A 23944-nucleotide genomic window follows, 5' to 3' on the forward strand; every position below is an offset into this window, starting at 1 on the left:
GTCTTGCCCAGGGACACAACGACATCCTGACTGCAGTGGGGTTTGAACCTGTGCTCCCCTGATCCGAACACCAACGCACCAGACCACTGCACCACACGCCTCCCAACAAGTCATTGTACAGTTTATCAACGACGACAAGTTTTTCTTAATTTTTGTATTGAAGGCCTGTTGGATTTAATCAGCTCGCTTAGCACTGCCAGAAGCCCAGCCTGAAAGGTATTTTGTTGCTCCACCTCGATTCCTGGGCCTTGTGTGAATGCAGCAGCCGTTCGTCGTGCATCTCCTTGGCACGCAGGTCCTCATTCTCCTTGCTGACCATGGCACGGCAGTCCATCGCCATGATGGTGTCAAGGAAGCTGTCATCCCGTGCCTGCTTTCCTAAGGTGAAATAAGCAAGATACAAGATCAGTTTAATCGCAACAACGAGACAACATTGTCCAACATTGGACATGGTGCAGGCAGGGACAGTGTACAAAATGCAGGTGTAAAGTAGAAGATAAGATAGGATCAAATAATATCAAATAAAAAAGAAATATCAAAGTGCCCTTATTTATTGTTTTGTGCTTAATGTATGCTTGAACTTTGTTTTATAGGGATTAGTGGACATCAGTTAGATGTGTAACCTTCTTTCAAGGCCAGAGTAGTTACAGTGTAAGTGGATTGACATCTAACATAACATGGCTGAGTACAATTATAACAATCAATAAAAAAAAGGAAAAATATATAGAATTTCAATTACATTTCTACTTAAATGTGCAAAAATATTAGAACATCAGTCTTTGTGGCATGCAGGTAATCAACTGTTTAAGCTTTTACCATTAACATGTAGAATGAATGTTGCAAATGACTTGAAATTATAGCAACTACAATGTATTGTTAGAGGTAGCATTATGTCCAGCTAGCATGCTAATTGCTAACGTTATATTATCGTTTTATCCGGAGGGGAAAACTAGTTTCTAATCCAGAGAGAAACACCTCGCCTGAAACACACGATTAGTGCCATGAGTTAGTGAAGCAAATTACAGAACATTGCACACTTATTCACAAGTCAAAACGTGTTCATAGCGGGCACGGCTGAGAATAGCTAGCTAGCTAGATGTTGTTAGCCAGCTTGGACCTATGATAGCAAGTTCTAGCATGGCTAGCTCGATCTACTGAGCAAATAAAAGTACATCTAAGACCAGTATTGTGCAGATTAAAACAGTGCAGTGCATGTATTTTATTTTACCTTTGTAGTCGTCCCGACATGACTTTGCCAGGTCTGCTAACTTTGCTGAGCCACGGAAACTGCATTCAGTAGAAGCTTCTGAATGCGGCGCTTCGCGTCCTCCGAGTAAATCGCCAGAAGCGCCGACACATCCTCATCACTCCACCGCTCCGATGATTTATTTAGTGTTGCTATAATAACTGCTTTCACAAAAGTAATCTCTTCGGGTGCGCTGGCAAATACAATGGCCGTTTACAAAAAAAAAATCTGAGTCAAACGGGTGTGGTTTGCATTCCGCACAGCCAATCAGACGTATGAACTATTTTCTCCCACAACAGTCCCTGCTCTCTAGCAGGGACTGAAAAGCGGGTCAGATGAACTAATTTGAACTACTTTAGTTCCTGGGGCTTTTTGGTGTGAACGCAAATATATCGTAATTCTGATGAACTATTGTGGGAAAAGTACTCCAAAGTACTCCGGTGTGAACGCGCCTATTAAGTCCCCTAATAAATCCTCCCTAATTGATCTCATTCTAACTAATGTTCCCTATAAATACTCATCTGTGGGAGTATTTGCGAATGATGTGAGTGACCACTGTGCTGTAGCCACAATTAGGGACACTAATGGCGCATTTCCACTACACGGCCTCGCTCGGCCTCGCTCGGTATGGCTAGGCCTCGTTAGGACTGGCTCACTTTATGGCGCATTTCCATTACAGTTTAGGAACTGGGGTAGTATCTATAGTAAGGCAGTGTAGGCGGAGCCGTGACGTCATCTTCACCCCAGAAAAACAACACAGCCGTTAGCTGTTAGCACTCAGAGCTCACAGCTCCTCATATATGTTCAGAAACTAGACAAAAGTTAAACAAGTACAAACCACAGACTGTCTGTGTCATGGCGAATACAGTCGCTGGTTTATTTATGTCTGTATAGGCCGTTGTTGTGAGTGTGGACGGTCGGAGCATATACTGCGTTAGCTTAGCCAATCTCTATTTAGAAAACACGCATATTAAAAGGTTTTTCGCCTGCCGTCTGTCTGCAGACTTGTCAAAGCATTAATTCATGGTTTTTACTAACCGGTATCAGTATGTTGTTACTTCGGCATCATTTTGAAACGTGTATTACAATTAAATCACGGTCAAATATGTTCATCTTGTTGTAGTTGTAGCCCCCTTGCCAGCGATTCTCTCTCTAGTTTAGCATACTCAGCCCGACTCAGCCTCATTGTTCCTGGCCCTAGAACCACGATTTTATGGGGCCAGAAAAACTGTGAATTAGGACCCGCTAGCCGGTACTAGGCCAAGTGGAAACGCAACCAAAGACGGGCCGATGACGTCACAGCTCTCTTAAACGGGGCTCCGCGCTGTAGTGGAAACGCGCCATAAGGTCCAAAAGGTTAAACCTCGTATTATTATTAAGAGAGACATAAAACATTTTGTGGAGCAGGGTTTTGTTCATGATCTGTTTGGGTTTGATTGGGGAAAAATCGATCTGTGTGCTGATGTAGAAACTGCATGGTCTTATTTTTATCTTGGTTTTATGGAGATCATTGATAGACATGCACCCCTGCGTAAATTTAGAGTAAAGGGACGAGACAATCCTTGGTTTTCTGCTGAACTGTCTAGTCTCCTGCATGAGAGAAACAAGGCCTGGGCAAAGGCTAGGAAATCAGGCTCAGAGGTAGAATGGCTGCGTTTTAGGCAGCTAAGGAATAGCTTCACTTCACATGTCAAAAGTGCTAAGTCGAAGTACTATTTGTCAGTTACTACAGAAAACCTAAATAATCCTAGGAAATTTTGGAAAGCCATAAAATCGATATCCACCGGTGATATCCGTAATGAGCTACCTCCGTGCCTTACCACAGCATCTGGCTCTATATCGGACAGGGCCACTATGTTAAATTGCTTTAAAGTGGACCTATCATGCTATATTTTAATAATATAGTGTAGGACCATACCAGAGGTGGGAGTAAGTCCTACATGTGCAAGTCATGAGCAAGTCTCAAGTCTTGACCTACAAGTATCAAGCAAGTCTCAAGTCACTGTGGTGAGAGTCAAGCAAGTCAAGTCAAGTCATTGCTCAGGTCAAGCAAGTCAAGTCAAGTCATACGAAATTCTGATGAATAACCCCAGTTTCCGCATTTAAATCAGACAGTGGTTATGAAAAGTTGAATTTTATTTCCAACATTAAAGTTAAAGCTTATTTTCACAACGGAATAGTGTATGAAATAAAAACTAATGTATACAAATAAATTGAAAATAAATTAAAATATACATCCAAAAATGTAAACATTACTGTCATACTAAACATTAGGCTACATCAAACCATGAAAGGTTATTCAAACTATTCAAGTATTATTATTGTAGTATGCCACTAAATACTTACATAACTAAACATTACATCAAGCCATGGAAACGTATTCAAACTATTCAAGTATAACGGTTTTCAAGCATGCCTGACGTTTATGGAACATGGATGTCTCTTTGACTTTGTGGCAAAAATACTAGCTAGTGTGAATATTCCTGAACCAAACCAGGTGGAATTTCACAAGCAGCAAGCTGGTAACGATTTTGCTGCATAGAAACACAAGGTGAATAGCCACTTACAATGCTGCATTGCATTTGCAAAAAATTCAATTGGTTAGCACTTTGTCACTCAATTGTGAGCGATGGGGTCGCATTATCACCCCGCCATGGCTGAACACACGTTCAACAGGTGCACTTGATGCAGGGACTGCCATAACTTTAACCGCCACCTTGAACAAAGAGGGGAGGGTGTGCCTGTTCATGGCCCAAAACTGAAGGCAGCTTTGTCCATCACAAATGTCCAAATAGTGGTTCAGCTGAATTTGGGGACTGGAACTTGAGTCTTTCTTCTGTTTTTTGCGGTATGCTGAGAACAGCCCAGGCTGGCTGTCTGGCTCTGCCATTGTCATTTGGTCCTGCTCATCGGTGGTTGGGGTGGTCGGGGTGGTCTTGGTCACCTCTTTGAGAATCCGGTCTGATAAACACAAGCAAAAAAAGGTAGTCACAAAATGGATTCAGGGGTTGAATACTGCATACCAACAGTCATAACAAGTGGGTTATCATAAGAAACCATGTCCTGGCAATCTATGTCAATTTATTTTATAACTCATCTCATCTATGGTGTGATATTAAGTTAGATTACCACCAAAAATATAACATACTTTTTATCATCATAGTCACAGCCTCCTTGATGTTTTCAGTGACCAAAACATCATGGGTCAACCACATGGTGCCAAATGAGGGATCCAGCAGAGCAGCTTTTAGGAATATAGGGTCAGAGAAGGGTAAGGTTGCTCCATCACTCTCTTCATCTGCCATCCTCACATTGACAAAGATCCCTCTGAATCTTCTTTGGAGTGATCCTTGCAGCCCACGGATCAAGCCACCCAAGTAGCGCACTTTCTCTTTTTGATTTTCCAGGTGGTGATTAAGAGAAAGGATAGAGGGTACCACAGCACTTATGGTCACAATTTTTTCTCCTTGTGTGAGGTCTGTGGCTTCCCCAAAAGGCTGAAGAACATCCACTAGTTCCCCAATCTGATTCCACTCTCTAGCTGTGAATACTGTCTCTTTGTGTCCCCCATCTTCAAGAACTGTAGACAGTCTCAGGTGGTCACAGTTGAGCACTGATTTCAGTTGCCTCAGTGTAGAATTCCAGCGTGTGGTAACAGAGGCAGGGATTCCACGCTGCCCAAACTCCTTCTCAAATTTCTCCTTGAAGGTGGTGCTTGTATGGAGCAAGGAGCTCAACCTGGAAGCTTTGGCGAGAGCTGCATTGATTAATTTTGTCTCTTTAAGGCCATCTCCTATAACCAGTTGAAGAGTGTGTGCAAAACACTGAAGTCTTGTCTGGGTTTTTGCACTCAAAGAATGTTCAACCCTCTCTTGCTCTTCCACTGTCAGGTCATTCCATATGTCAGAATCATCAAGGTCATCTTCTTCATCTCCCTGTCCTGGAAAACATGTAGTGAAAGCTTTTTTCATATTAGCAGCGTTGTCACAGATGATGTGGTCAACTTTTTTCTTGATCTGGTACTGTTCACATATTTGCTCAAACTCTTCACAAATTATTTCCCCTGTATGGGAACCTTTGAAGCGGTTGCACGCAAGCAACTGGGATCTCATCTGAAGATTGTCATTGTTGAGGTCGATCCAGTGTGCTGTGACTCCAAGAAAGCCTCTCATCCTACGGTCTGACCATATGTCTACAGTCACTGACACATTATCTGCCTTTTCTAATTCATTTTTTAGCTTCATTTGCCTATCTGCCACCAGACCGTCAAGCTTTGATGTAATTGTTCTTCGACTCACTTGAGAGTACCTGTTGTCCACTAGTGACAAAAAGTGATGAAAGCTTTGATGTTCAATGATGGACAATGGCATGTTGCAATTTATAATGAGGTCTGACAATATTGAGTTTGTTATGGCTTTCTGCTGGGGGTGGTTGCAGTTGTATAGCGGCACAGTCCTTGATTCGATGAATTGGGAGATCGGAGGCTGGCTAGGATCACCAGGCATTTTGGTTTGAATGTACTCTTCATATCTGTAGACAGTAAACAGAAGAGACAGAAAATTGATTTAACCCACACTATGATCTTCATTACATACACAGTTAATCATTTGAAATGATTTAGACCGATGACAATCATATTAGATTAATATTAACCCTAGAACTGCAGGCAATATAGCTAGGACTCAATCAAAAAGTCTGTTAAAAAAGGCAGAATTCCAGGTAAGAAAATCATATATGGCATTTGCCATTACACATATTTAATTTAAATTTCTGTTAACACTAGAACCGCCAACAGCGTCAGCACCTACATAGATATAATTTTCAAATCATTTAATTTGTTCCTCTTCATAATTTCCTTATAAACTAAGTAGGACGATTTAAAACTCACTTAATTGGGTTAATTTTGAAATTGCTTCAGTTTATCATCATAACAGATCAAAAAGTTCAGATTCATTTTACAATAAATCAAGGAATGATGCACTTCTACAAACAAAAACAACATAATTAAAACATTTAAACAAACTACTAAAAGTAGATACTACTACATTATTCAACAGTTTACAGTAACTTCTGATAATAACACAGGGGAAATAAACGAGGCATCTCTTTTCCTCTCTCTCTCTCCTAGGGTGACCAGATGTCCCGCTTTGCGCGGGACTGCACAGCATTTTCACGACTTTTGGTGCGTCCCGCAAATTGAGACGATGTCCCGCATATTTCATTTTGATTGGCCAAAACGCTTTTCTGCGGAGAAAGGCCGGCTCGGTTCGCTGACGGCCGGCACCGCCCATTATTATATGTTTTAAACGGCATTATGTAAGTTGCGCTGACAGGCGACAGAGGTCCACAGTGTACCCAACCCAATCCCCCCCCCCCGTTGACAGTTCATGCGTCAACATTACATTTACATGTCCCACATTGTCCCACACAAACATACTCTCTGTCCCACTTGTGGCTTTCTGGCACCTGGTCCCCCTACTCTCTCCCTCTCCTGACAGCCCGTCAGTATCAGGGTTAGTACAAATGAATCCCTTGGCGGTTCTAATATTAATTTACCGTTTTGTCTTCTCTATGCAATGCTTAATCGATTTGAAACCAAGTCTCAAGTCTAACGTAGCTTAAACTTAACGTTAGCTTCCTAGCTAAGCTAACACAACACATGCACGTACCTTTCTCTGTGGGTCTTTTTATAGTGACGAATGAAGTTAGATGTGGTGGTGGTCGTGTCACTGCACTTTATGCTGCAGACCCTGCATACCGCTGTCCTCTTCTCTTCTTTTCATCTACAACATAATCTTTGAATCCAAATTTCACAATTTTCGGAGTAACGCTAGCCACCGCCATGTTAACTGCCGTCTAGTGGGTTGCCAGGTTTGCGCGCACGGCGCTATAATCACCCAATCACATTTCGAAATAACTAAACGTAATAACTCACTACAAAATCAAACGCAAATATTTTATTTTAAACAGTCAAGTCCTTTCAAGTAATTTGTCTCAAGCTTAAGTCAAGTCTCAAGTCATGAATACCAAGTCAAAGTCAAGTCAAGTCTTTTATCAATGTTAGTCAAGCAAGTCTCAAGTCAAAAAATATGCGACTCGAGTCTGACTCGAGTCAAGTCATGTGACTCGAGTCCCCACCTCTGGACCATACCTATATAAGGCATATTTATACTTTTTTTTTTTCAAAATACCAAACAGATCATGCATTTTAGCCATGCCTCATTTCGCTCAATTTGAAAAATGTTAGCTCTGTTTTTGCAAGGGTTGATTCTGTGAGCAACAGCACCATCTAGAGGCCTGGCATATGTACTACAGCGTCTCCAGCGCTTTCGAACGGCAATGCCGTGGTTGTCTCCTCCTGATTGGTGGAGTTGGCCCAATAGCCGTAGCGCCACCGTCCTGACGTCAGGACAGTGTTCAAATCTGGATCAGTTTTTATCAGATCCGTTGCAGCCCCTTTTTTAGAGATTTGGGTATGGAGGAAAATAGAGAGGGTTGTGTTTTCTGACACTTGGTGAGTTCCCTGGAACACCGGGGACACATATTCATGTATAAAAGACGTACAAAAGTGCATTTTGCATGATAGGTCCCCTTTAATAAGCATTTTGTGTCCTGTGGCTCTCTGTTTGATTCTGTGACTAACTCTGCTTCTGTGAACACCACAGTCTGTGACTCTGAACAATGTGGTCTGGAAAACCCTTTCAGTTTTACTCCTTTTACTGTTAATGTTGTTCATGAAGCATTATCTAAGTTAGATCCTAAGAAACCGGCTGGCCCGGACAACGTAGAACCTTTCTTTTTAAAGATAGCTGCAGATTTTATTGCTCCACCTCTCACTACTCTTTTTAACCTCTCCCTCAGCACAAATGCAATTCCAAAAGTATGGAAGTCAGCTTATGTCCTGCCTTTGCTAAAAGGAGGGGAAGCAACTATTTTAAATAACTATAGGCCAATCTCGAAATTGTCAGTTCTGGCTAAGGTTCTTGAACGCCTAGTGAGTGAACAAGTAAAGGAGTTTTTATGTAAAAATGACATCCTGTCTAAACATCAGTCAGGCTTCAGAAAGCAACATAGCACCATCACTGCGACAATGAAAGTGGTGAATGACATTACGAGTATTTTAGATAATAAGCAGAGTTGTGCAGCTCTATTTATTGACCTGTCCAAAGCGTTTGATACCGTCGATCATCACATCTTAAAGCAGAGGCTACTCAGTATTGGCTTATCCAGCCATGCAGTGGGGTGGTTTGTGAACTACCTCTCTGAAAGGTCCCAATGTGTTAACTTTGATGGGCTCACTTCTGAGTGGTTAAACATTGCTAATGGTGTTCCCCAAGGTTCTGTTTTAGGTCCACTTTTATTCTCCATATATATCAACAGTTTAGGTGAAAATGTGGATGAAGCTACTTTACATTTTTATGCGGATGATACCGTGATGTACTGTGCAGGTCCCTCGATTAAGGAGGCGGTTGTTAAATTACAGGCTGTTTTTAACATTATTCAGACTCAGCTCTCTGAACTTAAGCTTCTTTTAAATGTTGATAAAACCAAGGTAATGCTTTTTTCAAAAGCTAAAAAGACACCAGAGCCTGTTTTAGATATTGTTACTATGCAAGGACAAGTACTAGAAGTGGTTGCCTGTTATAAATACCTAGGTATCTGGCTTGATGATTGTCTTACTTTTAAACTTCATGTCAATAACCTGCTTAAAAAGCTTAGGGTTAGACTTGGTTTCTTTTTCAGAAACAAGTCCTGTTTCTCATTTGAAGCCAGAAAAAGGCTAGTCACTGTGACCTTTTTACCTGTGCTGGACTATGGTGATCTGATCTATATGAATGCACCTGCCCATTGCCTGAACAAGTTAGATGCCGCCTATCACAGCGCACTGAGATTTGTCACAAATTGTAAAGCACTTACACTTCACTGTACCCTGTATGCCAAGGCAGGTTTGCCATCACTTACTGTACAGAGGCTCAGTCATTGGTACACGTTTATTTATAAAGCTTTGTTGGGTAAACTCCCGTATTATATCTGCTCTCTGATAACACAGAGAGTTTCAAGCAGCTATTGTCTGAGATCGCATGATGTAGTCTTGTTAGATGTGCCAAGAGCAAGGACTGTCTTAGGTAAGACAGCTTTTATGTGCGCAGCTCCACTTGCTTGGAACAATCTTCAGCAAGAATTAAAACTGAGCAATCTCATTCCTCTGCATGTTTTTAAAGCTAGGCTAAATGAAATGCTCGTTGATACTATGGGTACTTGTAAATGTCTATAACTATGTAAATGTATCCTGTAAATATAATATATGATGTCCTTTATTGTTTTATGTTTCATGTGGAACCTATATGCTGCAGGTCTCCCTTGAAATAGAGATCTATGATCTCAATGGGACCAATCTGGTTAAATAAAGGTTTGAAATGAAATGAAATGAAAGCACGTTATTGAATTTTTTTGTTGAATATGTTATATTTGATGAAAAAATGTAAATATTAAGAGTACAAAATAGGGGGAAAGTAGAAGGCCAATGATAGAAATATAGAAGAAGAAGATACTGTAAGTGATCTCTACAATAAAACAGTTTAGTGCCGGATGTACAAAGAGGTTAATAGGAGGATGTGCAAAACAGACAAACTAATTAACCTTTATTAACACATTAAAGAATACTTTAGGTTAAGGTCTTCTTTTAAATAAGAAAAAAGCTTTGGGGGTATCTACAGATAAATATTAAGCCTGACAAAGTACTTAACGTCTAATATATTGCTTTCCTGCAATGTTAACTATGTTGAAGCACTTATTTTAACTGATATTATACATATTAATTATACACTTATGTATGTAGATAGTATAAGAAATGTGCAGAATATGACAGTTTAATGGTGGAGGTATACACACATATTGATATATGTCTTGTAATGCACTGTTGAGGAACCTGCGACCCAAGTTTTTCATTCATTGCATAACTACACCGTAGTTGTGTATATCAGGGGTTCCCAAACTTTTTTCGCAAGAGCCCCCCCAAATGACTCCTGTTGGATTTTATTGTAATGTAGCGACAAGGCTTTTAGTGACAATCATGTATTATATATATATAAAAAATAAAAAAAATAAAAAAGTCTAAATATGATATTTGGCCTCAAATCATCTGAGGCCTGGCGCCCCCCCTGCGATCTTTGGTGCCCCCCCCAAGGGGGGGAACCACTGGTGTATATGATATGTCAATAAACCTTAGAAAATCTTGAAATCTTGAAAGGGATGTGCAAATTAGCCATTATATACAGTTTTTAATTAACTATTAGTAGAGAATAACGAGTAATGAATATACTTTATAGAGATCTGCAGATAAATGTTTAGTCTTTTCAAGCACCAACTATCAAATATCTCTCCTGATTGTTGGCACTTGACAATCACCTTCCCTGAATTTGACTCAGGTGTAACTAAAGTCTGATTTAAGGGTTGTTTATATTTCACATCATTAATCAGAATCTGTAAAGTAACTAGCGGGGCTGGACCCGTTCGAGTCCAGTTTTGGATAGTCTGCCGTGGTTTCATTCAATTTCATAGAGCTGTTTGACGCTCGGCGTAACCTTGGCACACTGCCACTCCAACATCCAATCACAGAGCTTGAAGATTAATCACGGGGTTTGTCAAGCAAAGGACCTGTAGTCCCAAACGATAGCTGAGGATTATGGGTAGTGTAGTGTCTTCGGCCATCCTAAACTCAGTAAAACATATTTGCTATTTCATATCGCATTAACACCATATCCCAACGTGCATTGCGGCTAAAACATCCAATCACTGAGCTTCAACCATAGCTGAGGATCTTGGGTAATCAGTTTAGTGGGTGTGTATCGCCTACGTCTGTTTCCGGTGACTTTATTTTGAAATTCAGTTCCTGACGGACGGCAAAAAAGACAGATATTATAGAATTAAACAAATAAATAAAAACAAGGATAATTGTGTGTTTTTGTTGAGTAAATACGTGGTGCAGGCACGAAACATACTACCAATAGAACAGTGACGTGCGGTGAGGTTCATGGTGAGGCACTGACTCTTTCAGAGTCAGATTTACAAATATTATAGTTTGACCGTAATCGAAACATTCTGTTATTTTCAAAAGCTTTTTTAGTCTGATGCTTCGATTCATTTTAAACAGACCGTTCAACAAAAAGATACCCACAATTTAAATATTGGATTGTTCTCTCTTAGTAAGATCCCATTTTCATTGCAAATGTGGTCTTACCTTGACTTGAAGATGAAGTCCATGCTATCTTTCTGGACAACAATCTTTATTACTTTTTTGTAAAAGTCCTCCTTATCTTCCTGTAGTTTAAAAAGTCTAGCTTGTTGTTTGCGTACCGTCTCTGCGTAGAATTACAGTAGCAACAAGAACCTGTGTGCTCACGTGCGCCCCCTTCAGTGCGGCAGAGGTTATGGCTGCCTCCCCTGGTGCTTTCTCATTGCCGTTGTACGATGAGACCAGCGAGCCTAAATATCATATATACGTGAAATAAGTTATTTAGAGACTATGGATGGCGAGGACTCCTGTAATAAAGGGATCTACAAACATTACATTGGTGACCTACAGTGAGATGGTAACAGGCATGCGCTTAGTGCCCGCGCTCCAGCCAGTTTCTGTGGGGTGACGCATCTGAGGTGAGGCAGATCTCATCTGTGCCTCACCTCACCCCACAGAGTAACTGGCTGGAGCGCGGGCACAAAATAAGTGCTCGCGCTAAATTAGTGCCCGTGCTCCAGCCAGTTGCTGTAGGGTTACGTGAGGCAGAGCTCGTCCCTGCCTCACTTCTCATCGCTCCCATGTAGAATACCCACTTAAGTCTTCCTTACATATTGTTTGCAATTACAGCTTATTTTTTTCGTTTCAACCCACCCAATCTTTGGTTTTAAGCACCATTTTAACCACTTTTCGAGCACATCCAAGAAGCATATATCAACTTGGTCTGCCAGAATTGCAGTTGAGAGATTCACAAAGAGAAGTCTCTATAGGTGTTAATGTGGGTTTGACATTGACATTGAAAAGTTTATTTTCAATCAGTTCCCTCTTTGTCCAGTTAATTGCACTCCTTTTATATTTCTAGGTAACTCAGAGGGGGCCTGAGTGGAAGTCCTGGGATCATTTTCAACGTTGTTTTTTCCCTCTACTTATTAGAAAGGAAGATGAATGATGGGTCAGTAAAGGTGAGTGACAAAAGGAAAAACCAAGGTCAAAGACTTGTAACAAGCAAACTCCCAGCGTCTCCTCTGTAGTATGTATTGATAGCTCAGCTTGTCAACCTGTTAGCTCCAGTCATGTTACTTACAACTGGGCTGGCTTTAATTAGAAGTTAATGGTCTATATGAAGGGGAAAAACATGGCAAAATTACAGGGTAATGCCCCTCATCATTTTAATCTAATGAACATAACCTGCGATCAAAAATCACTTGGGGTGTAAAAAGCCAGCGGCTAGCAGATATGACTAACAACGTGAGCTCCAGAATGGACACCCCGACCAACATCTCTCTGAGTCCCAGCGCCGCCGTCTCTGACTCGCTGGAGTACAAGGCGGTGTCAGTGTTCCTGGTCCTTGTGGTTTGTGGTGCGGGCATCGTGGGAAACATCATGGTGGTCCTCGTGGTCCTCACCACCCGTCACATGAGGACACCCACCAACTGTTACCTGGTCAGCCTGGCCATAGCGGACCTGACGGTGCTGGTGGCGGCGGGGCTGCCCAACGTGTCCGACAGTCTGACGGGAACGTGGATATTTGGCCACGCCGGCTGCCTGGGCATCACCTACCTTCAGTACCTGGGCATAAACGTGTCCTCCTGCTCCATCACTGCCTTCACCCTGGAGAGGTGAGCATAGATAACTCTTCTCTGTACAGCTTCGGCTGGACATTCATTTGTTGAGTTGTTATTGGCATTGATTTTACTTTCGCGGAAAAATTACTTGTCTTTTAAATTGCATAGGCTGCATTGGACAAGTGTTTAAACTTAAGCTCTATATGTGAACGAGTCAGAATGTCCTCTGATGGCACGTCTTGTTTTTCTTAAAAATAGGAACCACTGACATCACATCGATGACAGTCAATGTGCAATCTATGGTGCTCCATTCTTATTTGCACAATTTGGTAATTTGCTGTTCAAAAAACATTTCAATGTCTTCGCTAAATAAAGTGGTTATAGAGTTTCCCTTATCTTTGTAGTAGTTATTGTGCCACAATCTAACCAAACCTTATGTCTGTAATGTTTTTGAAAGGAAGGAGTTTAACTTCTGTATTCATTCCACATTTTTCATCATCCGTTCACTGATGGACTTCACACATGTGCAGTGTATTGGTAAGGATTCAAGGAAGTGCAGTGTTGAGAGGAGCTCTGGAGCCAGAGGCAGGCAGTCAGCCCCCAGCTACACATAGAAAAACACAACCCACCACAGAAACCTCCTACAAATACATTCAACAGAACAAGTACAGTAAAAGTCATGAAGTCAATTATACAAAATTAGACCTAAAGTTTCGGAATGTTTTGGCCCATCATAAACTGTTATATTAACATAAATGCTGAAGCAGCACAAGGTACATCTTAGAGAGAGAGATAGAAAGATGTGCATCTTGTTCTGTCTATCTCGATCATCACCTAAAATATATATAAAATGTAATGCAGTAATGTCATCTAATATCTCAACCATCAAAAACAGCTAATAAGCTATGAAACAAGAAAATAGTCAATGATGAGCAGTGGCCTTCTTCACATATCCCATCAGAACTGTGACCGAGGCAGAATTGTATGAAAAACCTGGTGATCTCTCCATATCTTAATGCCAACTGCTTAGATGAATGATTGAACACCCAGGAAAACTCTCACACACAGCCTCAGGCCTATAAACCAAGAAGCTAGCATAACGTTTAGCAAGAGAGGAGGCGCTGCTCACTGCTCTGCTGCACATTTTTAGACACAAAAAAAAGTTTAGAGTTAATTTAGGCCTTGTAACTGATTCACCAGCACTTACTATGGTATGATCTTGCTTGAAGTGAATATATCTGCACTAACTGTAAGAAGCTTTGGATAAAAACGTCAGCTAAATGATATGTACTGTAATGTAATGTAGACAACTTAAAACCAGTAAACCTCGCTGTGATTACACAGTGTTATCTACTACCAACAGATGTTCAGGGTTAACATATTAACAGCCATGGTTGTGTTTGAACCTTCCATTTTTTTGCATGCAGGTACATAGCTATCTGCCATCCCATGAAGGCTCAGACCGTGTGCACAGTGTCCCGGGCCAAGCGGATCATCGCAGGCGTGTGGTTCTTCACCTGCGTCTACTGCATGTTGTGGTTTTTCCTGGTGGACATTCAGGTATAAATAAATGTATATACTGCATTTTGCATTCCTTTGTGTGTGCAAGAGGGTTCTGGGTTTGAGCCCACTGGCTTGCTGGGCGTGTACAGTCTGCATGTTCTCCTGGTGTTAGCATGGGGCCAACTTCCTCTCACAGTCCAAAGACATGCAGGTTAGAGAAATGTTGATTCTACATTTTGTTTGAATGTGCTCTTGAATGGTTGTCTCTCATCTGTCAACCGGGGTGTAACCCGTGTCTCGCCCAACGTCAGCCCCCCCAACCCTGTAAAGCGCAGCTACAGATAATGAATGAGAGGTTTACCTGCAGCAGATTGATCAACAACTATTCAAAAATTAGGCATTTGATAAAAAAAAGTTTTCTTAGTATAAACATACATATAATGAAGTGTAAGGTGCAAATGTACATTTATATGTATATATTTTAATACTTTAATATTGATACATTGCTATGGGAGGCTATATAAGTAAATTATGTCCTTCACAGGGACTGCAAAGTAAGTCCTTACATGAGTCATGAACACATGATTTTTTTTTCTGATAAACAATTGTTCATATTGCGGTTCAACTGTCAAACTTTTGTAAGACTTCTGTAGAATTTCTGAGAGTAGTGTCATTGTGTTGAGATGTGTAAGATGTGTATGAGCTGGATGCCTGTTTTAACCTAGCGTCTCTACCATGTGTGACATCAGGTGAACCAGGACGGACATGTGCAGTGTGGCTACAAAGTCAAACGGGAGCTCTACCTGCCCATATACCTCATTGACTTCGCCATTTTCTACGTCATACCGCTGCTCCTCGCCATCGTGCTGTATGGCTTGATAGCACGGATCCTCTACCTCAGGTACTGTTAAAGGACTTTCACACCATATCATACATGTTCGTTCATTCATTCATTCATTAGACCCTCCACCAATTTTAAACATGTAAAGTATCAGTTTATTCAGCGTGAGAAGTACTGCCCAGCCTGTGAAAGAGTGGAAGAAAATCTTCTATGGATCTTGAGGAGCCTTGTCTGCGAGAATAACCCTGATGATGTCATTTGTTGTTTTGCGTTTGTTTTCTCTCAGCCTGGCCTTGGAGTTAAACATTAACACAACTAACCTAATAGTTATGTGACATTTTTTGACATTTAGTTAAAGTCACTGTTTCAGTTTTTTCAGTGCAGGCAAAGTCACAATGCAATAATCTTTCCAGCTTCATTATGGAAAACATGGGCTCCAGTGGTTTCAGAGGTTCACCTATACCAGCCCCCATTTAAAATGTTAGCACTAATATGGGTTAGAAGAAACCGGCTTCACCTTCTACTGGATTCAGAAGGCAGTGATCATCTGTTCACAATTGGGTAAAGAGTATATAAAACAATATCTAAAGTCGTTTTTGTTTCAAATCAGCTCCTCCTTTTTTTTTATACAGGATTTCAAGACCCATACATAAACCCTACAGCACATGCTAGAAGCAGACCAGATGTAACATGCTGCTTGTGTCCCCCCAGCCCGCTGTCCACCCTCCCTGACACCAGCGCCACCACCCTGCGCCGCAGCTGCCGGGACGCCTCTGAAGCTGGGAGGAAGGCGGGTCGCCAGAGCCGGCCAAAGAGCGCCCTCTCCTCCAGGAAACAGGTATCTGCCCCATCCCACATTTAACCCCTTCTGCGCTGTCATTTCTTGCTTACACAAGTAATTGCTGTGCGATAGCTTTAGTCACATTTGACCCCGGTCACGTCTTTGGCTGTGTGTGTGATCTGCTGGGAATATAGAGGCAGCGATTCCGTCTTCACAGCATGGTGATTATCCTTTGCCTCAGAACAGTGGCCTCTCTGCACCTCTCTGTCCTCACTGTTAGGAGGCCCTGAAGGCAATCGTGGCAGTAATGGCTTCTTTTCCTCAGGCTGAGCAGTCAAAGAGCCTTTAACAGAGAAAGCCCTCTGTGAAACAGAAACATGGTGCTCCTGCAAAACATTCCCTCAGGCTGTGTGCTCTTAAAAGCATCTGCCTTTGGAAGCCTATATCCACTCTGAAGGGTTACAACAAAGTGTGTCTCTGTCGAGGAAGGGCTAATTTGTGTTCACATTTTGTTCTTTCAAAAGTTGAATGGGAATTAAGAAGCCATTGTACAGAGATCTGTGTTCGCTACTAAAGCAACCAAAGTTTCTGTCTCTGAATGTACATTTTTGTATTTAACTATATATATACTGTATGTATGTATATATATTATACTCAAACATCTTAAAATAGATTCTTTCAACTAGCCTTTTTTCTTCTAATGTTATTACATGGAAGACAAAAGAAGGTGTTAGCATTACCAAGGTACCATTAAGCTTCAAATGAAGTCCTTGTCTGATTGTTTTTCAGCAGCTGATTATTGTTCAATCAACAATTCAGTTTCCTGTCTCCCTCTCTTCTGGTGGCAGAGTCATGTTCCTACAGGTTATCTGCCTGGTTCACCTTGAAGGGCCGCCTTGACCTTTTGAATCGACTTTTAAAACACTGAGTAGACTTTTTCTTTTTTAATGTGGGATTTTATTTTTGCCTGAGTTGGAAATCAATGAGCAGCTACAGAAGTTGCAGATTAAGTTTGACAGAAATCTGTGTCCAGTTCTGAATTAGTGTCAACAGGATTCAAAAAAAAAAAAGTATGGTGGTAGTTTTTCTTCTGTGATTTCACTGTCCCCACATGGAAAGAAAATGTGTGATTACATACCTTCATCTCGTCCAATACAAAACCATATACAGAGCACATTATACTCAACATGCACAGAATTTGACAGACCATAACACCATAGATAAATAATTACATGCTGTCTTGGTTTTTCATCCAGTTTTCTCTTTTTGGATAAAAGTTGAATAAAATCTTCCTCCATCTTAATCTGAAAACATCCAGCATCTGCCCCACTTTGTTTATCTGGAGACATCTGAGAAAATGTACATTTAAAACAGGAGAGACTTATTTTGGCTTAAAGAATATTTATCCCCTGGGGACCAATGGGAGGAAGAGCATGCTGAAGATCTGGGTTGCGATCCAATAATCCAAAAATCAGCTCCTAAATTCTAACCCTATCGTCTATTCCTTGACCTCTGAGTGAAACGTCACGGGGTTAAGGGATAGTGGATAGGAGAATTCAAAAGTATTTAGGAGAAGAGACTGCGGTACTTTAGAGAATCCGACTGCACTTTCACTATCCGACGTGTTTATGATGCGCCAGCGGAGGTCATAAATGTGCGCCTGCTGCTGCTGTGGGGAAACTATGGAAACTACAGTTTTCTATACAGCGGACTACAACATGGATGTTTAATAAGAACGAGGGACTACTGTAAACTCATCTAGAGACTCTGCACCGTGCTCTGATGCTGTTGTTTTATGCTTTATGAACATGGACAACAGAGAAACATATTCTTCATGACCAAAGTTGGAATTGAAATAAAAAGGAAAGTGAAACTTATGCTCGTCACCCTCTCCCTCCGGTCCACATTAATACAAATGATCCCAATACGTATGATTGTATGAACTATGAAAAGATCTTAAAATCAATACAAATGTATTTATTATAAACGTTAGTCCTTAACATCTATCACTGTGTATATCACCATTCAAACATCTTTTAAAAGTTGAACAACCCCCACACAGCTCAGTAAAGACTGCGAAATGTTGACTTTATTTGATCATTTCAGTAAAAACTAACGTTCATATTTCTCTTTTTGATTATAATACTGATGAACGTTCAAAACAAAGCACTTTGGCAACTTACCACATACGTTTTAAAAAGCTTAATAAGCACAGTAACTTTCATGATATCATTTCTCGGTCATAATCGGTTGTTTCCGTGAATGGCCGACTGTTGTGTGACGGCAAATACTGCGGCTGCAAGGCATTGTGGGGCAGCATTTTCTCCTCTCCTTACGTAAAGGGAGGTCCAGTGGTTCCTAAGCTAAAGGAGGTTATAAAGGAAGTTTGAAACCTCCTTTCTAGAGCAGCGGTTTTCAAAGTGTGAGGCGCGCCTCCCCTGGGGGGCGCCAGAGAGCTTCAGGGGAGGCGCAGCGTGAGAAAGAAATAACGAGAAACAGTGAAATCTGGCTAGTTAACTTCAGCTAACTTTATGCGAGCGGCAACATGGATCGATTTTTTGTGAAGTTACCTAAAGTGAAAGAGGAGACAGCGTCTGGCAGAAAACGTCAGCTTTGTTTTGAAATAAAAGTTGTGGCTCATCGGACATTTATGAGAGAAAGTCTCTAATGTCCGAGTGCAAGTGAATGCAGCACAAGATGCGAGCCTTGTAACCCCTCCCCCAGCCCTGGCGCGAGCGAGGAAATGTGATAGGCGGCGATTTCATTTGAACGGGATGGCGCATTCGGATCCAAGTAGACGGAAGGAATGAGGTGTTTGCGGTCTACAATGACAGAGAAGAGACTGTCAAGTTTGGCTGTACTCAGCATTGAATCAAAACGCACTAAAGCTTTGATCTTAATAAGTTTGTGAGGCGTTTTGCTGAACAACATGGTAATCGCCGCATTTAGCTGTAATAGGCATGTCAACTTGATGCTCTGCTAACGTATGACTCGATGAGCATAAAAAACTGTTAAGATGATGACCTTACGTGTGTAAATATATTTTTTTCTTTGTGGGGGTCTACGCCCAAAAAACTGTTTTAAGTCCTGAGAAAGTCAAATAAGACGGTGTGTAAAACTACACTGCCCAGCCAAAAAAAAGTCACCACTTTGATTTAACTAGGCCAGTAGGTAAGGACTTTCCACTGGATAATAATACCCCTGCATTATAGCAACAACAACAATAATAATAATAATAATAATAATGGCAATAATAATTGGGAGGGGGGGGCGCGGCTGTTCTTATGTTCTCTGAGGGGAGGCTCACCTTCCCACACTTTGAAAACCCCTGATCTAGAGAATTGGAACGGCACTTATCATGGCTGCCACTGAGGGAATTCCAGGGTCATTTCACTCCGTTAGGAAGGTTCCTAAGCTAAATGGACTATTGGACCGCAACCCACGATTTGATGCTGAGTGAAGTTGAGGAGCCTGGCTGGACGTGGATCTAACGACAGGAGGTGGATGGGGGGATGTCCCCCGCATGGACGCCCTAAATGACAGGTTACTACAGGTCAAAGCCGAACAGTTACAAAATCTGACAGCAGCATGATGATTGGATGTTGGAGATTGTGTCTAAAAGTAGTCGGTTAACTAATAGAGTGGACGCCCGCCCATAATCAGCTGATTACAGGCAGCAGGAGGAGTGAGAATAAACTGTTCTGATTAAAGATGAATTAGTTCATTAATCGTATAACATTTATACATCCCAGAGGAGAGATTAAACTATGGTGAGCCCCTGACCTTTTATTCATTGCCATCATCAAGTTAAAAATACTTTAGTTACCAATAGTGTACTTTACTTTATTTATGATACAATACCTGAAAATGACCTCACTAGCGTCTCATTCGTACTTTATATTCAGTGATAATCAGCTAATCATAACACCTTACATCTTGTAGAAGGAAAACCATTCCTGAAGAGATGTTCTCACATACTTAATTAGTATTATTCTGTCATTAATAATAATAATAGCTTGCATTTATATAGTGCCTTTCAAGGGACCCAAGGTCGCTTTACAAGTAATATAGCAAAAACAAACATAACAAAACAAAAGTCAGACAGACAAAACAACAGACTTATTAATCATAAGTTATAAAGACACATTCATACATACATACATAAAAACATCCCTTTTGTTCTGGAAGCGTGTTTGGGAAGATATGTGTTCATCACAAACACATTTATTATCGTTAGTATGCAAATCTGGACAGGACCATTGCTAATCCCCAGCAGAAATTGGATTCTAAACTGAAGCACTTTTTTGTCCTCTGTGGTCTATAGGGAGGCGCAAGTGCAGGGTTGGCTCTAGAACAAATCGAATGGGGGTGCAATCATTTACCATGGGGGGGGCACACACTGCCGTCAACAACCAACACACAAACACCAAAGCAACTTCAATTTTAAAACATGTTGTAAAGTCTCTTGTTTTCACACACACTGCAGGGTGTAGTGTTATTTCTTTGCGCACCTATGACTTGTGCATACATGCACGGTTGTGGCACGACCACCAAAACAGAAACATATGGACATAGGCCACCATATAAAAAGTGTGCAAATTTATTAATATCCTATCCATGTGAACATGTTTTAGGTGGGGGGTGGACCTAACCTCCTCTAGGGGGGTCCGGGGGCATGCTCCCCCGGGAAGATGTTTTTTAAATATTGAAGTTAAAAGCATCAATCTGGTGCACTTTGAGAGCAAAATTAAGAGATCTATGGATACCTCTCTCAACACCCATATGAAACAGAACTGTAAACAGATTTACTTTTTCTTTATTTTACAAATCACTCCCCTTTTAAACTTTATTCTTCTTTTACTGTCATATAGTATTTCATACCTGTTTTTCATTTATTCTCTTATTTAATAATAACTATAATGATCATATAAAGGTGTTCCTCGGAAATACCGTTTGAGACCTACTGAGATAACTTAAGTTAATGATCTAAACACTGACAGAGTCCTGACCTTACCTCACTGAGCTGTAGTTATCTGAGCCTCTCAGTCTGACAGGAGAGGACTCTCCTCCACACTTGTTGTAGAAACAGCTCTTTATATCCGTTAGCATAGCTAGCTAACCAGATGCTAACAACAACAAAATGCGCTCTTGCCACACATATGAGCCGAGCTTGAATGAAACACAGAGACCCAGAAGTACTTGTACTGTACTGTATCATATTATTTTCGATGTATTTACTGTATAATCAGTGTAACAGATGAACAGATCGCCACTGGGCTTACAACTAAACAGTCAGCCACGTAATGACAACAAAACAAAGGTCGGGGGTCATTGGTCAAGCAACACACCAATCAACGAGCAGCAGTGAGCACACCTCAGGCTGTTTTTTATTTGTATTCTATATTTCTGATTTATTTCACACAAAAAACATTTAGTGGAAACGTTTTCACTTATAATATGATAACAAAACAAAACACAGACAAAAGTGTCAGGGCTTGCCTGCCCTGCGTTGGGGGGGCACAGTGACTCGTTTGGGGGGGGCATGGCCCGTGAATGACCCCCCATGAAGCCGACCCTGCGCAAGTGTCAGCAGTCAATGAGGAAAGAAACAGTCAATAAAATTACTTTTTTCAAAAATCATGAAAGAGCATAACAATGGGAGGTCCTTAAGGCAACATTCATTATTGTGCACATGAAACATTCCACTAATGGGTCCAGGAGTGTGAGATTATCTGTGTCACTGTGTCTCTGTGTGAGGCTCACTCATCAACTCTCATCAGAAGGCAGAGGAGATCCTAATCTCACGTTCAAGGGGCTCCATCTAGGATCCAAAGTTTTGCATAATGTGATTTGGGATTTACATTGAAGTGTGCTTAATACTGCAGATGATTTTACTCTCTCGCTTGTTCAATAGGCACTTTATGCTCTTTCATTCATCATTTTATAACTCAATCTGATAGGAGTTTGATAAACTTGTGTATGCCAGAGAATGGCACTTTTATGATTTGAGATGAATAGAGTGGGATGTGAGATCGTATAGTCTGTGAGAGTTTCTCATGTCTGTGATCTCCTCAAGTGCATGTTGAAGAGGAGAAGTGGGGAGGCTTGGTCGTTGTTGCCCCGGGTAAGTGGATAGCATCAGAGGCTGAATGTGAATTATATGGTTTGATTTCTGGATTCATTCTTGGAGGATGCTGTGTTCAGATCTGATTTGTGTGTAATGACAGAGAGTCAAGTATCCATAATGTCAGTCATAATATGCATATTCAAAATGTCATCCCAGTGCTTTCTGCCTCATTATGGCAGCACAAATATAATTAGAAAGCTCTCCTCCCTGGCTCCTTCATGTTTAAATAAACATTTTCTTGTACATCAGTTTCCCTTTTTAACTACCTGCAAAGCTGGCTTACACTGGCTTACTGCTTAAGAGCTGGACACAGACAATCATCTCCAAAAGGTTCTTATGGAGAGGAGGCGTGTGCACTTCCTGTATCTACCTGTCACACAGGGGAGGATCTGGGTGGAAGGGGGCTGTTATTGGCAACTGATTAAATTAATCTTTTCAGCTTCACTATGTCTCGCACTGGTTAAAAAATGTAGGAGCTTTTACCATGGTCACCAACCAGTGGTGGGGTGGTGACGACGGTCAAGGCATGCTGAGGGTGTTTCACTTCACCTGGCAGTCTCGTTTGCGAGATAACAATGGATGCCAATGATGAACATTAGAGCCACCATCAGAGGCTAAACTGTTGCTGAAGGGATTGATTTGTCTAACAGGATTACATTTGTCAATAAATCAGAGTCTTCATTTGTTTATATCTTAAATCACAGCTGCTCTAATGTGGTGTAATGCTATCTCTACTTCTCAGGTGACAAAGATGCTGGCAGTAGTGGTGATCCTCTTTGCTCTTCTGTGGATGCCATACCGGACTTTAGTTTTGATCAACTCTTTTGTGTCCACACCTTATCTGGATGCCTGGTTCCTCCTGTTTTGTCGGACGTGCATCTATGCCAACAGCGCTATAAATCCTGTCATATACAATGCTATGTCTCAGAAGTTTCGCTCAGCCTTTCGCGGGCTTTACCGTTGCCAGAGACCAGAGGCTAATCATAGGACACTATCAATGATTCAGACTGGCTTCGGCACCGTCAGAGACCCACGAACCTCGCAGGCCGATAGCAATGGAACCAATGAAAAGGCTAGGAGAGACCTAATGAAAACTGCAATTGAGATGACCTCACAGCAAAATGGAAGCAGCCACCAGGAGACAACAACTGTCAATGGCAAGGCAGCAGACCATGCCACCAACATGGGCCCAGCTGCTCTCAGATCTGTTGGGGGTCCAGCTGAGACGGCTCTATCTGGAGATCAGGTGTTAGGTTGGCCTTCATTAGATGATACTACAGTTTATTTAGCAGACAGACCTGCAGCCGTCCATCAGCAGGAGAACATTTAAGTTTCTATATCACCATATAATAGGATATCTATGAATTTGTAAGTACACAATTTAAATCCAACAAGAAAGAAAAGCCATAATTTTAATTGAGCTGGTTCCATCTGGTGACTTCACAGCCGTAGACAACTAATGTATAGGATTCGCTTTATTGTAAAGACAAAAGAAAAAGATACCTGTGACTTAGAATATTTAATGATTCCAAAATAGTCATTTTTTGCCACTCACATTTAAAGAACCAATACAAAACAAAATATGTTTTACTTTCTGACAAACTGAAAGTCAGTTATTATGAATTCAAGGACAAACAAGACCGCATC

General features: G+C 41.2%; 1 protein-coding gene across 1 annotated transcript; it reads left to right on the forward strand.

Annotated features, from left to right (window-relative positions):
* Window positions 1-12716: 12716 nt before the first annotated feature.
* Window positions 12717-23627, forward strand: LOC117484404 (thyrotropin-releasing hormone receptor-like). The gene is made up of 5 exons (XM_034132867.1): window positions 12717-13099; window positions 14473-14605; window positions 15298-15449; window positions 16101-16227; window positions 23040-23627. Exons 1-5 carry the CDS (start codon window positions 12717-12719, stop codon window positions 23625-23627), a joined length of 1383 nt encoding a protein of 460 aa, XP_033988758.1.
* Window positions 23628-23944: the final 317 nt, after the last annotated feature.

The sequence above is a fragment of the Trematomus bernacchii genome, unplaced genomic scaffold (assembly GCF_902827165.1).
Source record: "Trematomus bernacchii unplaced genomic scaffold, fTreBer1.1, whole genome shotgun sequence".
Lineage (NCBI taxonomy): Eukaryota > Metazoa > Chordata > Actinopteri > Perciformes > Nototheniidae > Trematomus > Trematomus bernacchii.

Bases quoted from the DNA above. Each gene is read 5' to 3' on its own strand.
- LOC117484404 (XM_034132867.1), top strand. From the start codon at position 12,717: ATGACTAACAACGTGAGCTCCAGAATGGACACCCCGACCAACATCTCT. The intron at 15,450-16,100 runs GTACTGTTAAAG...GTGTCCCCCCAG, and splicing joins GCACGGATCCTCTACCTCAG to CCCGCTGTCCACCCTCCCTG. The intron at 16,228-23,039 runs GTATCTGCCCCA...TCTACTTCTCAG, and splicing joins CCCTCTCCTCCAGGAAACAG to GTGACAAAGATGCTGGCAGT.